The following is a 14,258-nucleotide window of genomic DNA, read 5'->3' as shown; positions in this document are numbered from 1 at the left end:
TGCTTGCTGTGGGTTTGTCATATATAGCTTTTATTATGTTGAGATATGTTCCTTCTATTCCTGCTTTCTGGAGAGTTTTAATCATAAATGAGTGTTGAATTTTGTCAAAGGCTTTGTCTGCATCTATTGAGATAATCATATGGTTTTTATCTTTCAATTTGTTAATGTGGTGTATTATATTGATTGATTTGTGGATATTAAAGAATCCTTGCATTCCTGGGATAAAGCCCACTTGGTCATGGTGTATGATTTTTTTAATATGTTGTTGGATTCTGTTTGCTAGAATTTTTTTAAGGATTTTTGCATCTATGTTCATCAGTGATATTGGCCTGTAGTTTTCTTTTTTTGTGGCATCTTTGTCTGGTTTTGGAATTAGGGTGATGGTGGCCTCATAGAATGAGTTTGGAAGCTTACCTTCATCTGCAATTTTCTGGAAGAGTTTGAGTAAGATAGGTGTTAGCTCTTCTCTAAATTTTCCTTTGAGGTTTTGATCACTTAACATTTATAAAATAATGAGCATAATATCTGACACACATTGAGTGCTCAATAAGGGATGACTGAAAATTGTCATCTTTTGGAAGAGAAATCTCTTATCACAGGCTGGTGAGAGCAGAAAAGTGCACAGAAGAGTATGAGGCTCCCTACTTTAAAAGATTCCTTGGAGACTTTAGTTACTCCCCTAAAATATTGAAAATAGGGAAGTTGATTAAGCCAAGAGTCTTTTGAGCCTGTCCTGGCATAACACTATACTAATTCATCAGTCAGATCAATTCATCTTCAAAATGAAGTAAAACAAGCATTTTTATGTCAGTGACAAAGGGCAAGTTTGAGTAATTCACCCAAACATTAATCTGTTCAAAGTCAATTTGATTGACTAACTGCAACTTAGTATTGGTACAGCCTCACTTTTTACAAGGAAAAATACAGTCCCATTATACTTCCATTTCATGCATCTTACATTCAAGGTCAAGTCAGTTACGGTGAGTGGAAACAAAAGTCAGATGACATCTATCTTCATCATCTATTATTTCTTCACCCAGTAGGTGAGAAGACAATGGTCTTTTTTGAAAGTTTTTTCAGCATGTTCATCACATGGGCCAGGATAGTAAGAACAAACTACCCCTGTAATTCAGCACTTGCTGATTTGTCTTTGCGAACCATCATGAGGTTTGTATGAGTAAGTTGCAGCAGACAGCATTAGTTATTGAGTCAGCCTATTTAAGCCTATAATTATATGATGACAAATCAGAGACATAGAATTACGGCCATAAGTTGGAAATAAGAGGGTGCATTGAATTACTGAGATGACAGATGGTCGAACTTTTGACCAGAGAAGTGTGTTAACTTGTTCAAAAGTGTGGAGGAGGCAAAAGTTGTCTCTGACAGAGGCAGTTGCTCTTTCCAGCACCCTTTCCAGCTCTCCTCTGGTTACTTTGTGTTCTCATTCAGCCAAATTCTCTGAAAATGGCAAATTAAATCCAAGAGGAGGTTAAGGTGGGAAAAAAGACTTTAGTGCCCTTTCCAATGTTGTTCTCAAATTCTGAAATTAGAGTTAAGCTTTGTTCCCTTTGTGTGTTCCCGTCTGCTGCTTGTCTACAATGCTTTATGAGAGAGAAACAGAGAGAGAGAGAGAGAGAGAGGATTTGAATGGAGAACAATCATACCCTGATCTGATAAAATACAGAAATTATCAGGCCCTTTGATCCTAAACATGATATCTTATAAACTTCTTTCTTCAAAAGTCGACGTAGTTAAAATTAATCAACAACAACTCTTGGGCATTTAACCTTCATGATAAAACATATTACTTGGAGTCACACAAACCTTATTTTAAAAATGGATTTGGGCAAGCTGTATGGCTTTGGGGTAACTTTCTTAACCTCACTATGTCTCATCTCCTTGTGTGTGCCCTCTCTCTCCGTCTCTCTCTCTTTATATATATACATGTACTTCATAATGTCATTAGGAGAAATGCATGATGAAAAGTATCCCGAGAGTTATTACATAATGTTAAGTTTATGAAGAAGATGATGATGCTTGTAGCATAACATAGTCATTCATTAGAAGGCTGGCCAGTAGTTTAACCTGAAAAGGCTGGATAATTTAGACCATCCTGAAAGTTTTCACTTGAATTAATGAGACAAGAATCTCAATTTTCCAATTCACTTCACAGCCTGAGACAAGTAAAAGTCACCCACTCCTTAATTACTTATGTTTATTATCGTGCTTTAAAACCAAGTGAAGAGAAATGGGCACATTAAGTTTTAACCTTTCAAATCATTATTTATAAACATGCATATACTTAAACCTTTCATGGTAGACTATTGCTGTGTGTTTAAGATACTAACACTTTTCAGTTCAGATGTCCAAAGACTTTAAAAGTCATTTTTCATCTTGGGATTGGGAAAAGAATTCTTTTGAGACTAGAAAAAAGCTCCTTGAGATTTTAATTGCCTAAAAATTCTGGACTGAGAGGTTGTTGGCTTGTGTCAGTGATATACACTTTTATTTAATAAAGTTTGGGCTTTACTGGTGACTCAGACAATAGAGTCTGGATTCAGTCAAAGACCTGGGTTCAATCCCTGGGTTGGGAAGATCCTCTGGAGAAGGAAATGGTAACCCACTCCTGTATACTTGCCTGGAGAATTCCACAGACAGAGGAGACTGGTGGGCTACAGCCCATGGGGTCGCAAAGAGTCAGACATGACTGAGTGACTAACACTTTCACTTTCTTCACTTAATAAAGTTTAGAACAATCACACACAAAAAAATGCTTGTATGTTCAGAGGAAAGACTAGGAGCCTGAGGCAGCGGGGTAAGAAACGTTGTGCATTCAAGTCTCTGAGGCCACCGAATTGGGGTCCCAGATCAAAAATCTGGCAGCTGTGGTTGGCTACACAGAAAGCAGAGGAAAATCTCAGACCACTCCTGGCAACCACATGACACAAACAGAAAAGCTGATTTGTTCTCTTTCCCCTGTGCCATCGAAACCCTTTTTCTTATGTTTCCTTAGTTTGAGGGAATGAACAATTGCACATTATGTATTTTGTATTCAACTTGACTTGAATGTAGCCAGCCTCTAAGCTTTTTTTTTTTCCCCTAGCTAGAAGGGCTTTAATGTGTTAACATTTCAAACTGCTGAGTTACATTGATAAGACCTAATTAAAACTCATGTGTTGAATTTTAATTTGATTAACTTGCAAATTTCACAGTTTGTGATCTACTGTTTATAGATAACCTTTTTTTAAATTCCAGTTTCAGAAAAGGTCAATTATGAATTTTTAAAAACCAAGAGATTTTTAAGAATATTTAGGAAACGACTTTGCTTCATCGATAGCTACGTTAGCAGAAGCAAATGTAATGACTCTTACACCCAAGTCACACGCCATTAAGTGCATTATGTGGGTGAAGCACCCCCAGAATCAAAGTAACAGCTTCCTTTGCAAATTTGCTTTGAAGGGGTTGGTTTTTCTTCCGAATTGTGCCCTCAGAAAACATTTGTCAGTTCTGTTAACTTCTCTCAAATTGTGTCAATAGGGTGAGTGGAGAGATGTGTGAACAGTCAATCAAAAGGTATGCATTTAGTTTCTACACGGAGGTGGATGCTGGGGTCTTTGCCCTCAGGAAGCTCAAAAGGAAGTCAGAGGCAGGGCATTAATAGAAATCAGAGAATTAGAGTAAGGCAGTTAATATTCAAATACTAAACTGGACAATTTAAACTCAAGTGATAACAGTTGACAGACACGTGTAACCTTTTAATGCACAAATTAATCCTTTGGGGACAATGATAGGTTTATTGCTAGAATCTGGATGTTGAATGTAGAATCTGGAGGTCTGCCCAGCAGTTTTATAGATTCTTTTTTTTTTTTTAAGAGAAGCACCTAATAGATGCTTTAAATGATGCTGGTTAGGACTTGTAGGGTATAAGTAAAACATGGTTATCAATTTTGTATGAGGAGGACAAATGAACCTTAGACACCTTTAGAATATCAGATGGGGTGCTTTAGGAAACTTGTGCAAATCCAAACCTATCTCAAAAGTATTGTAATAGCTGCCTTGGAATTAGTATGATGTTGCATATGTGAGTTTATAACAAACTCTTTTGTATATTAACTCTTTTTAAATACATTTTAAAAGTACTTTAAAATATTTTTTGAATAGTAGTATTTTAAATACTTTAACTATTGTATCTGAACTAGTTTGACTTTTAAGATATGGATTTTTAATATTTGTATACACATGCACACACATATTTATAGACCTAAGTTTATGTATGTATATATATATACACACATACATACACAGACATCATGCACATGAAAACACATGCTATTGGTACAAAGTCACACACATACCTGCATGGCGTTTAGTAGACACTGTTGGTAAGAGGTAGCATGTGGGAAGCTGCTAGTTCAAGGACACCTTTATGCAAATCAGACCAAGGAACCCCTTTGCCCTGGGCAGATGAAGCCTTGACTCTAGGCTGCTCAGCCTGGTGGACAGAGGCTGCAGTTTCGTGACCTTTGCCCCATTGGACTGGGATCACTAGGCAGTGTCTAACTGCACTGTCCTGCGTGGTGATCTCATTGTGCAGGATGCTTAAGTGTGGTGTTAGCTGACCTGGCTTTGAATCCTTTTCTTACAGCTCATTAGTTGTGTAATGTTCAGAGTTAATTAACTTTCCTGGATCTTGGTATCATCATTAATAAAATAGGGGTAATAATAGTATTAATCTTATACAATAATTAAGAAGATTAAATGTTTGACATTTTAAGTCTTTTAGTATAGTACCCAGGATGCATGCCTGTGTTCAAAGAATCATGTTGATTTCCATTTATAGGTAGTCAGTCACACAGTCTCTGATTCCATTTCTTCTCTTTGATGACAACTATGTAATAAGCTAGAGAAGCAGCTGGAAAGGAAAGCTCATAGAAATAATGATAACAATGGTAACAATAATCCCATACATGCTTACTGTCATTTTTTTCAGACAAACATGTAGCACATTTATTATTTTATTTTCTGTCCATCATAGCATTTGGATGTAATTGAGGTAATTGTCTACTAATCTTATATTTCAAAAAGTTAAGGATGTGATCCAGTAGCAATAAGGTCTTAAGTCAGTGACAGAGCCAGATTGAGCTCAGTTCTTCTAATCTTGTATCCCCTGATATTTCAGTTAGATATCAGCTACGTCTCCTTTGAACTATTCACTTATACTGGGAGGAGCTTTACAATTTAGAAAGCAGTTTTGTTTTTTTGGTGTTATTTACTTGTCCTTTGTAAAAGCTGTATGTATCCCAAATCATGCTTTCTTGGTCTTTCTTCTAGAGCATACATGTATCCCAGCACCAAAGGGACACCAGTGCTAACACACTGATCTACATGCTCCTTTCAGTGATTCAGGCTGCAAAAGGTTCTGGGCAGATGCCATGAACTGGTGTCAGACATTTCACTCAACACCTGCTACATAAATAGTGTTTAACAAATACAGTTGATTCTCTTTATTCATGGCCTCATGTTCTATAAGGTCAATGTGAACACTTAAATTAGCAACTACAGATTCATTGTTCCTATGGGAAATACAGGGTTAGGTTCCTGAGAGCTGCTAGTCTTAACATTTCCTTCAACCCATCAATACATAAGCTTGTTTAATGAATGCTTCTGTTTTTTCCATTGATTTGGTTCATGAACATTGAACTCATATCTAAGAGCACTGAAACTGATGTATAAACAAAGTTCATATAATACATATATTTTCTTCATTAGGCACTTTGCAGCCTTCTTGCGCTTAGAGATATGAGACAGCACCTCTACACTAGGGTTGGGGACCATGTTAAACAGCTAAACCACCAACAAAAGGTGCCAAGATGTGGAAAATGTGGTAGTAAATAGACTGCAAAAAGGACACTTGTTTCTGGTATGAGTGCTAATACTAGAAGGCAGAAACACCCTTGTTCCACTTCATCTGGGAACATGGATGTTGGATGACTCAAATTTTGGCAGCTCTGCGCATGTCTGTGAATGACTGAAAGCATCACAAATATTGATTTGGGAGTTCAGATAGATTTTAAAGAGTAGGAAAATGTGTAAATAAAAAAAAAATCCACAAATAGTGAGAATCAACAGTAATTCTTCCTTTTCTACATTCCCCTACTAGCAACTGTTGAAAATCAACTTTTCCTTCCTAATCCTACATTTCATCCCATCACAGCTTTTCTGTGCATAGGAGCCATGGCTGACCCAGGATTTCCACAGTGCCAAGGACTGGGAATGGATATGCCATCCCTGAAGTGCCCTGGATAAGGGATTTCTGTTTGGCATTTAACCATGGATGGCTTCATTAACACCCACAGATTGTCTCCCCACCCCACTTGGGATACTCAGATATTCTTTAAAATTCTTTTCAAGAGAACAGCATCAAAACATGTATATTATCTAGAGTGAAACAGATCACCAGCCCAGGTTGGATGCATGAGACAAGTGCTCAGGCCTGGTGCACTGGGAAGATCCAGAGGGATCGGGTAGAGAGGGAGGTGGGAGGGGGGATCGGGATGGGGAATACGTGTAAAGCCATGGCTGATTCATGTCAATGTATGACAAAAACCACTACAATATTATAAAGTAATTAGCCTCCAACTAATAAAAATAAATGGAAAAAAAAATTCTTTTCCTTCCTGGCAACAGAAGGCCTGTTCTCTTTTTTCCCTTCTCTGAACAGATTTCAGTGTTGAAAGAGGTGCATTCTTTCATCTGGTAAAAGTTTCCCAAGACCAAACATAAAAATTGTCAGGAATAGATTCTTTTGAACAAACATATGTCATCATAGCGATAGAGAGGTTCTGCTACTGTCAACGTGCACGTCCCTTTGGATCTTGGTTATTTTTTGTGTGTGGGAATGGGGACAGGAAATTTAGGGACCTTACCAGTCTGTCATTTTTCTTTCCTGGGGCTGGAGAAAAGGGTATTTTCCAGAGTGGTGGGACGGCCTACCAGCCTCGTCAGGGTCTGGGTTTGCTGTTAACTGGGGGCAGAGTTGACCTTCTGTCTGGGCTCCCTTTGTCATCATTAGTCATACTTTTTCTGTAACCCACACAGGCCATCATGGCACAACTACCACAAGAGGAGAAGGCAAAAATAGCTGAACAGGTGGAGATATTCCACCAAGAGAAAAGCAAGCTGGACGCGGAAGTAGCCAAATGGGATGACAGCGGCAATGATATCATTGTGCTGGCCAAACAGATGTGTATGATCATGATGGAGATGACAGACTTCACAAGGTGAGGCATGGAGACAGGAAGAGGAAGGTTTTCTCATTAAAAATAACAGAGGCATCATAATAGTGGGTATTAGTATGTGAAAAGCCTGCTGAAAAATTAAAAGGCTCCATCAAAGCAGGGAGTGGTATTATAAAATTTACATGTGTAAGGCAACATGATCTGAGCCTGGTTCTTAGCAGATAGGTCTTTTTGGTCAAAAAGAACAGATTCATTTCTGTAATTAGTATTGTTTTAATTATCCATCCTGAATTAGTCATAAAATCAAACTCCTGGAGCTTGGGGGACTGATTTTTGGTCTATGCTGTTTTGCAGTGTGTTTAAATATTATTCTGAAGATAAAGTGTATGATTTGCTAATATCCCTCAGGTTAAAAATATGTATATATATATGTGGGAGGGGCATGTTGGCATGTGATGTCTTTTAATGCTAGCTCATGATTTAGTATTTAATTTCAGCTCATATTTTTTACTTACATACAAAGAATTGGGTTCAACCATCTGATTCTATAGTTGTGACAGGAAAATTAAACGTTGTATAAGTTTTAGACCCTTTTGCTCTGAGCAGTATTTTTAATAAATCAGGAGACCAGTCAGAATTTTGTCAGGAGCCTTTTTTTCCTCAGGGGTCATTGCTGTTTCTTCTTTTGCATTTTTATAGTCTCCTCTTTAAAGGGAGCTGACATTTCTGCCCTTCCAACCACACGAAGGGCAGACCAAGGGAGAGCAAAGCTCAATGAAAAGATCCCTGGATTTTTCAGTCCAAATACCAGGTGATTCTAGATCAGTCTCTTACTGTCTTTATTCGTTTGTAAAGGAGGAAAGTAATACTCTTCTTATGAACTTCACAGGAGAGTTTAAAATCCAAACAGGTAATGCAGTTATAAAGTATCCTACCATATGAGTGAAAGTTACCATTTTACTGTAGATTTTGTTTTTCTGGGAAACACAGACACACAGAGAAACATGAGCAAAAGTCTTTTAATGATTCAACGTGGTATTTGTTATTAAAGTTATATAAGATGTGACAATGTCAAGACATTACCTTATGGTGACAGTTTTTTAAATGATTGTTGAGTGCTTTTCGTAAGAAAAGGCTACAATTAATTATGTTGTTGTTTTAGTCCCCAAATCATGTCCGACTCTTTTAGGATCCCATGGTCTATAGCCTGCCAGGCTCCTCTGTTCATGGGATTTTCCAGGCAAGATTATTGGAGTGGGTTGCCATTTCCTTTTCCAGGGTATCTTCCCGACCCAGGAATTGAGACTGCATCTCTTGCATTGGCAGATGTTTTCTTTACTGCTGAACCACCTGGGAAGACCACAATGAATTATATAGCTTATAATAAAATATGACACATCTCTGCCCTATCCTCCTTACCTTTTGCCTCTGGTTAATATGTACTGATGACATTGCTTGGTCCTTTCTCCAAATATTTTAAAGTTGTTTTTGACTTCAGTGGAATGACTTAATGTTTTAACGGTGACTTTCAAGATTTTAAATGTCATTGTATTCATTATAAGTTCAAATTTGTACATTTGGCTGGTCTTTGCTGGTTTCATAGATTTATTTCACACTCAAAAATAATAGTAGGGAAATATAGTCTGAACCATTAATTAAATCTTAATTTCCTACAAATCAGACTCTCATGGGTAGCCTCAGTCATTGCTTTTCAAGGCCTGTGATGACTTAATTTGCTTGCTTTCAACATTGTCTTCATACTTTATCTGATGGATATTATACGACCCATTAATAATCTCTTGAACAAATAATCTCATTAATTTAAAGTGAATGATGAATCGAGTCATGTTGCTAGTTAAGATCAGGAAGATGTTTTACAATGCTCTGGATTATTTATGACTGTGTCAAAGAAGAGAGATACATTTGAGGGGTCTTGTTAAAGGATATTTAAGACAGATTTTCTATTAGTCAAAGTATAGTTTTAAAAGTGAAAAGAGGGTCACTTCAATTCCTAGGGATTTTGCATAATCATTTTATGCTGATTTGAATAATGAAATGTCTAGACTGTTACTGGTTATCGTTTTTTTCCTGCTGCCTGATGAGTAGTTTTATGCCCCTTTGTGAGGCCAAAAGGGAGATACAGTTGTTAATAGCCAGAGAAACAGGAGAGGGTGTCAATTGGAAATGAAACATAGTAAGCTGAGGTTTTGCTGCTTCGCCATCTGTAGAGCCTCTTCTTTTGCAAAGAGGTAGCTAATTTGAACCTTTCTTTGTGCCTCTCACCTAAATTCACTGCACTTGACCCTATGCACTACTGTTATCTTGGGTTTTCCACTTTAAGGAGGAATTATGTCAGCTGTATACCTCTAATGACTCTTAGGTACTGTGTTCTCTTATTTAAAGGAAAGGAAGTAGCTGAGTAGGAATTGGAACTTGACTTTCAGATCACACATTTATAGGGCATTTCAATGAAAGAAAAAAAAAAACACCCTTGCATTTATTATCTTGTTTTCTTCTTATCGATAGCTAATTCATTAATTTGATTCAGTAATCTCAATGATATCCACCCCATTATTATTAAAGGTAGAGAGGTTCTACCTCATTACTTGTGTAATAACTTGGTCATGGTGGATAAAAGTGGTTATGCCTCACATCTTTTTCTGTTCATTTCTTGACTTCCATCTCATGGGCGCTGGCAGAAATGATGTCCTGCAGAGGGTGAATCCATGGAAATAGCATGTGCCAGTCTTGTTTCCTAGGAACAAAAGGTGTGTAGATGGCAGCAGTTCGGAGAGAAACTCACATTTAATTGTACAGCAAGAGACAAAGCTGCCTTTCTAGATCAGCTATAAGTTCTGATCTTGAAAGGAACTGTGTTCAGGCTAATAGAAAGCTTTCAGGTTACAATCAACTGTAAACTATTGAGCACTAGACTAAAAGATCAAGTAATCACCCCAGTATTCCCAAACTTCATTCCTGCCTTGGTGTGGTCAGTCAGGACTCCAGCCCAAGTGACAATTCAACTAGTCTTTCAGTTCTAATTCTTGACTCTTGTCTGTTCACTTATGCCATATCTGGCCATTAAATGGCATCTGTCCAACTCCTTTGCACCAAAATTTTCTTTCCTGTTTTCATAAAATAATATAAAAGTCTTGAGTTTGCTATCCAAAGCCTATCTTTATTGACCCTTAGATTCCTTCTCAAATTTTTATGTACTTCAATTTTTTACATATTTGTACTTCAGCTTCAAGACCATTCTCTAAATGTTATTTCCTTGCATGGTTCAGCTAATGGTTCTGCAGTCTACCTGACTTATCTTTAATCCCCAGATTAATTCAACTTTTCCACTGTGCTGTCTTTACATTGCTTCAGCTGATTGGTGAAAGGGATATTTCCCAACTGTGTTTTATGGACTCTGGTTCTAAAAAGAGGCTTCTGTGATTCAGTGCATTTATAAATATACTCCTAACCTAACGATACCTCATTACTGGAGAGTCGCATCTTATATTGATCAGTTAGAGGTATTGAGAAAACTATAGCAAATAAATAGTTTTAATTTGGATATACTCAGAATTAAAGAATTCTGGGTGCTGAGTACATTAATTCAGAGTGTACTCACACATTGATTTTTCACATTAATACCCCTTACCTTTTCATGAAATAAATATTAATTAGTTGTTTAGTTGTGGATAGCAGTAACATGATAATAGATTTCGATGGCTTTTTTTGTTTTTTTTGCATTGACCATTTCCTGGGAAAGCTTCCAAATATTGACCCTTGTATAAAAATTACCTATTGCCAAAAGAGACATTTCATGAATCTATATAGTAGAGTTAATTTCACTCTTGATGTTTTATCAAGAAAACTAAAAATATGTTTCCAGTGGTACAATAGCATGTCTTCTGTCTTTAAGGTCACAAGGTTCCTCAAAGCACCTTTCAAAATTCCCAAAATAGAGAACCTGATCTGAATTAGGGAGAGACATAGGGTCTAAGCCATTAGTTTGAGACTGGGAGCTACAACCAGTGGGCTCAGTCACTTTGTCAACACTGCTGTCCACTGATCATGTTGTGTTATCATGTTCAGTTGCTAAGTCATGTTTGATTCTTTGTAGCCCCATGGACTGTAGCCTGCCAGGCTCCTCTGTCCATGGGATTTCCCAAGCAAGAATACTGTATTAGGTTGCCATTTCCTTCTCCAGGGGATCTTCCTGACCCGGGGACTGAACCTGTGTCTCCTGCATTGGCAGGCAGATTCCTTACCTCTGAGCCACCTGGGAAACCCACTGTCCACTGACAGGAAGTCTCAAATGTCTGATGTTTTGGGATCTGATCTATAGATCTATCTATATCTATCTATATATTTGTTGTTGACCATTTTTTATTTTTGTTCCCACTTCACATTTTTCCAAAGACTGTTGCTCATTTAGCCCTGTGTTGACCAATACAGTAGCCCCAATCACATATGGCTGTTTAAATTGTTTTTTTTTTATTGTAGTGAAGAATAGATACAATGAAATTTACCATTTTAAGCATTTTTTAACGCACAGTTCTGTGACACTAAGCATACTGACGTTGTTGTGCAACTGTCACCAACATCCTTCTCTAGCACTTTTTCATCTTCCCCAACAGAAACTCTGGCCATTGAACTCTTCATCCCTCATTCCCCTCTCCCCTCAGCACCTGGCAACCACCATTCTTCTTTCTGTCACCATGAACTTGACTAAGTATCTCTTGTAGTGGAAACAAATAACACTTTTCTCTTTGTGACTGGCTTGTTTCACTTAGCATAATGTTCTCAACCAGTAATCATATATGTATGTGAGAGTTGGACCATAAAGAAGACTGAATGCCAAAGAATTGGTGTTTTTGAACAGTGGTGCTGAAGAAGACTCTTGACAGTCCCTTGGACAGTAAGGCAATCAAACCAGTCATTCCTAAAGGAAATCAGGCCTGAATATTCACTGGAAGGACTGATGCTGAAGCTCCAGTACTTTGGCCACCTGATGTGAAAAGGCCACCCATTGGAAAAGACCCTGATGCTGGGAAAGATTGAGGGCAAGAGGAGAAGGGGGTGACAGAGGATGAGATGGTTGGATGCCATCACTGACCCAATGGACAGACTGAACAAACTCAGGGAGATAGTGAAGGACAGGAAGCCTGGCATGCTGCAGTTCATGGAGTTGCGAAGAATCCAACACAACTTAGCAACTGAACAACAACAGAAATGTTCTCAAGGTTCAGCCATGTTATAGTTCATGTCAGACTTTCATTTCTTCTTAAGGCTAAATAATATTTTATTATATATATATATATATATATACATATATATATATATTATATTTTGCTTATCCATTCATCAATTTTGGAGCACTTGGGTTATGAATAGTTTTGCTGTGAACATGGGTATACAAATACCTCTCTGAGATCTTGCTTTCAATCCTTTGGTATTCCACCCAGAATTGGAATTGCTAGACCATATGGTAGTTTTGTGTTTAATTTTTTGAGGAACCACTGTTTGGTTTTAAATAGCAGCTGCACCATTTTACATTCCCATCAATGGTATACAAAAGTTGCAACTTATTCACATCCTTGCCAAGACTTCTTATTTTTAGTTTTTGTTTTATTTTTGTTTTTACAGTAACCATTTTAGTATGAGATGGTATCTCACTGTGATCTTGATTTGTATTTTCCTAATAATCAGTGGTGTTAAGCATCTTTTCATGTACTGATTAGCTATTGTATATCTTCTTTTGAGAAATGTATATTTAAGCACTTTGCCCATTTTTTTTTTTTTTTTTAAATTCAGGTTGATTTTTAGTGCTGAGTTGTAGGAGTTTTTCTATGTTCTGGGTTTTAACCACTTGTCAGATAGAGGATTTAAAAATATTTTCTGTTATTCTATGGGCTGCATTTTTACTCTGTTGATCGTGTCCTTTAATTCACAGATTTTAAATTTTGATAGAGTCGAATTTGTTAATTAATATTGCTGCTGCTGTCTGTGTTCTTGGTGTCATATTCACGAAATCATTGCCAAATCCAATGTCATGAAGTTTTTCCCTTAAGTTTTCTTGTATGATATGTATAGATTAGCTCTTACAATCCACTTCCAGTTAATTTTTTATATGCTATGAGTTAAAGGTCTTGCTTCATTCTTTTGCATGTGAATATCAATTTTCTGAAATATATGTATATATGTATATATATAGCAAAATATATATTATACATATTTATATAGCAAAATGATTACCACCATAGTATAAGCTAACACTTTCAACAGGAAGAACTTCTTAAAGAAGTTTCAAAAAGTGCAAACTCTAGTAGAAATGATTGATACATTTGACCACAATAAAATTAAAATTTATACTTTAAAAAAGCTGTTACAAAAGTAAACATACAGGCTAAGACTGGAAGAAGTAATTTGCAACATGATCAACAAAAGATCAAAATTCAAAATATCTAAAAAACAGAGACAAGTAATTTAGGTAAAAAAAAGAAAATAATGGAGAAATGTGTAAAAAAACTTGAATAAAAACTCAGAGAAAAGGGCATATGAATGATTAATTGTAGTGATCAATAAATGATAAATGATAATGTGACTCAGATTCCTCAACCATCATGGAACATAAAATTACATTTTTTCATATATATCAGATTGACAGAAAAGTAAGTAAATAAATATAATTTTAAATTATGAAATATACCTGTAGAAAAATGCGTTAAAGAAATGTATACCTTAAATATTATAAACTTTATAACCATCTTCCAGCTCCAGAAGACCCTGCAACCTCCTTCAGTCACAATAGACTTTCTCTCAACTTGGAACAGGGCTCAGTGTTATGTGGCAGCCTGGGTGGGAGGGGAGTTTGGGAAAGAAAGGATACATGTATCCTTTCTACTAAGTTGACTTTTGGCAGCAGCTTTCTAATTTCCTAGAGGAAAAAAAAGAAGCCATAGAAGGAGTACTATCATGGCAGGTTTCAAGATACCAATGTGTCTACTGACAGTTTTACACTCAGCT

The 14,258-nt window shown here is 36.8% G+C and overlaps 1 protein-coding gene across 5 annotated transcripts in view; it reads left to right on the top strand.

The window, feature by feature from the left end:
- The window catches only part of CTNNA2 (catenin alpha 2), a 1,320,456-nt gene that overhangs the window by 1,254,406 nt on the left and 51,792 nt on the right, over positions 1-14,258 (top strand). For all 5 annotated transcript variants that reach the window (XM_043468829.1, XM_043468828.1, XM_043468827.1 and 2 more), the window contains one exon: positions 7,099-7,280. In XM_043468829.1, coding sequence (XP_043324764.1) covers positions 7,099-7,280 — 182 coding nt within the window. The remainder of the gene's footprint in view (positions 1-7,098; positions 7,281-14,258) is intronic.

This window comes from Cervus canadensis, chromosome 5, assembly GCF_019320065.1.
Source record: "Cervus canadensis isolate Bull #8, Minnesota chromosome 5, ASM1932006v1, whole genome shotgun sequence".
Classification (NCBI taxonomy): domain Eukaryota; kingdom Metazoa; phylum Chordata; class Mammalia; order Artiodactyla; family Cervidae; genus Cervus; species Cervus canadensis.
Note: the sequence above shows the minus strand (reverse complement) of the source record. Positions and strands in the feature narration are given on the sequence as shown.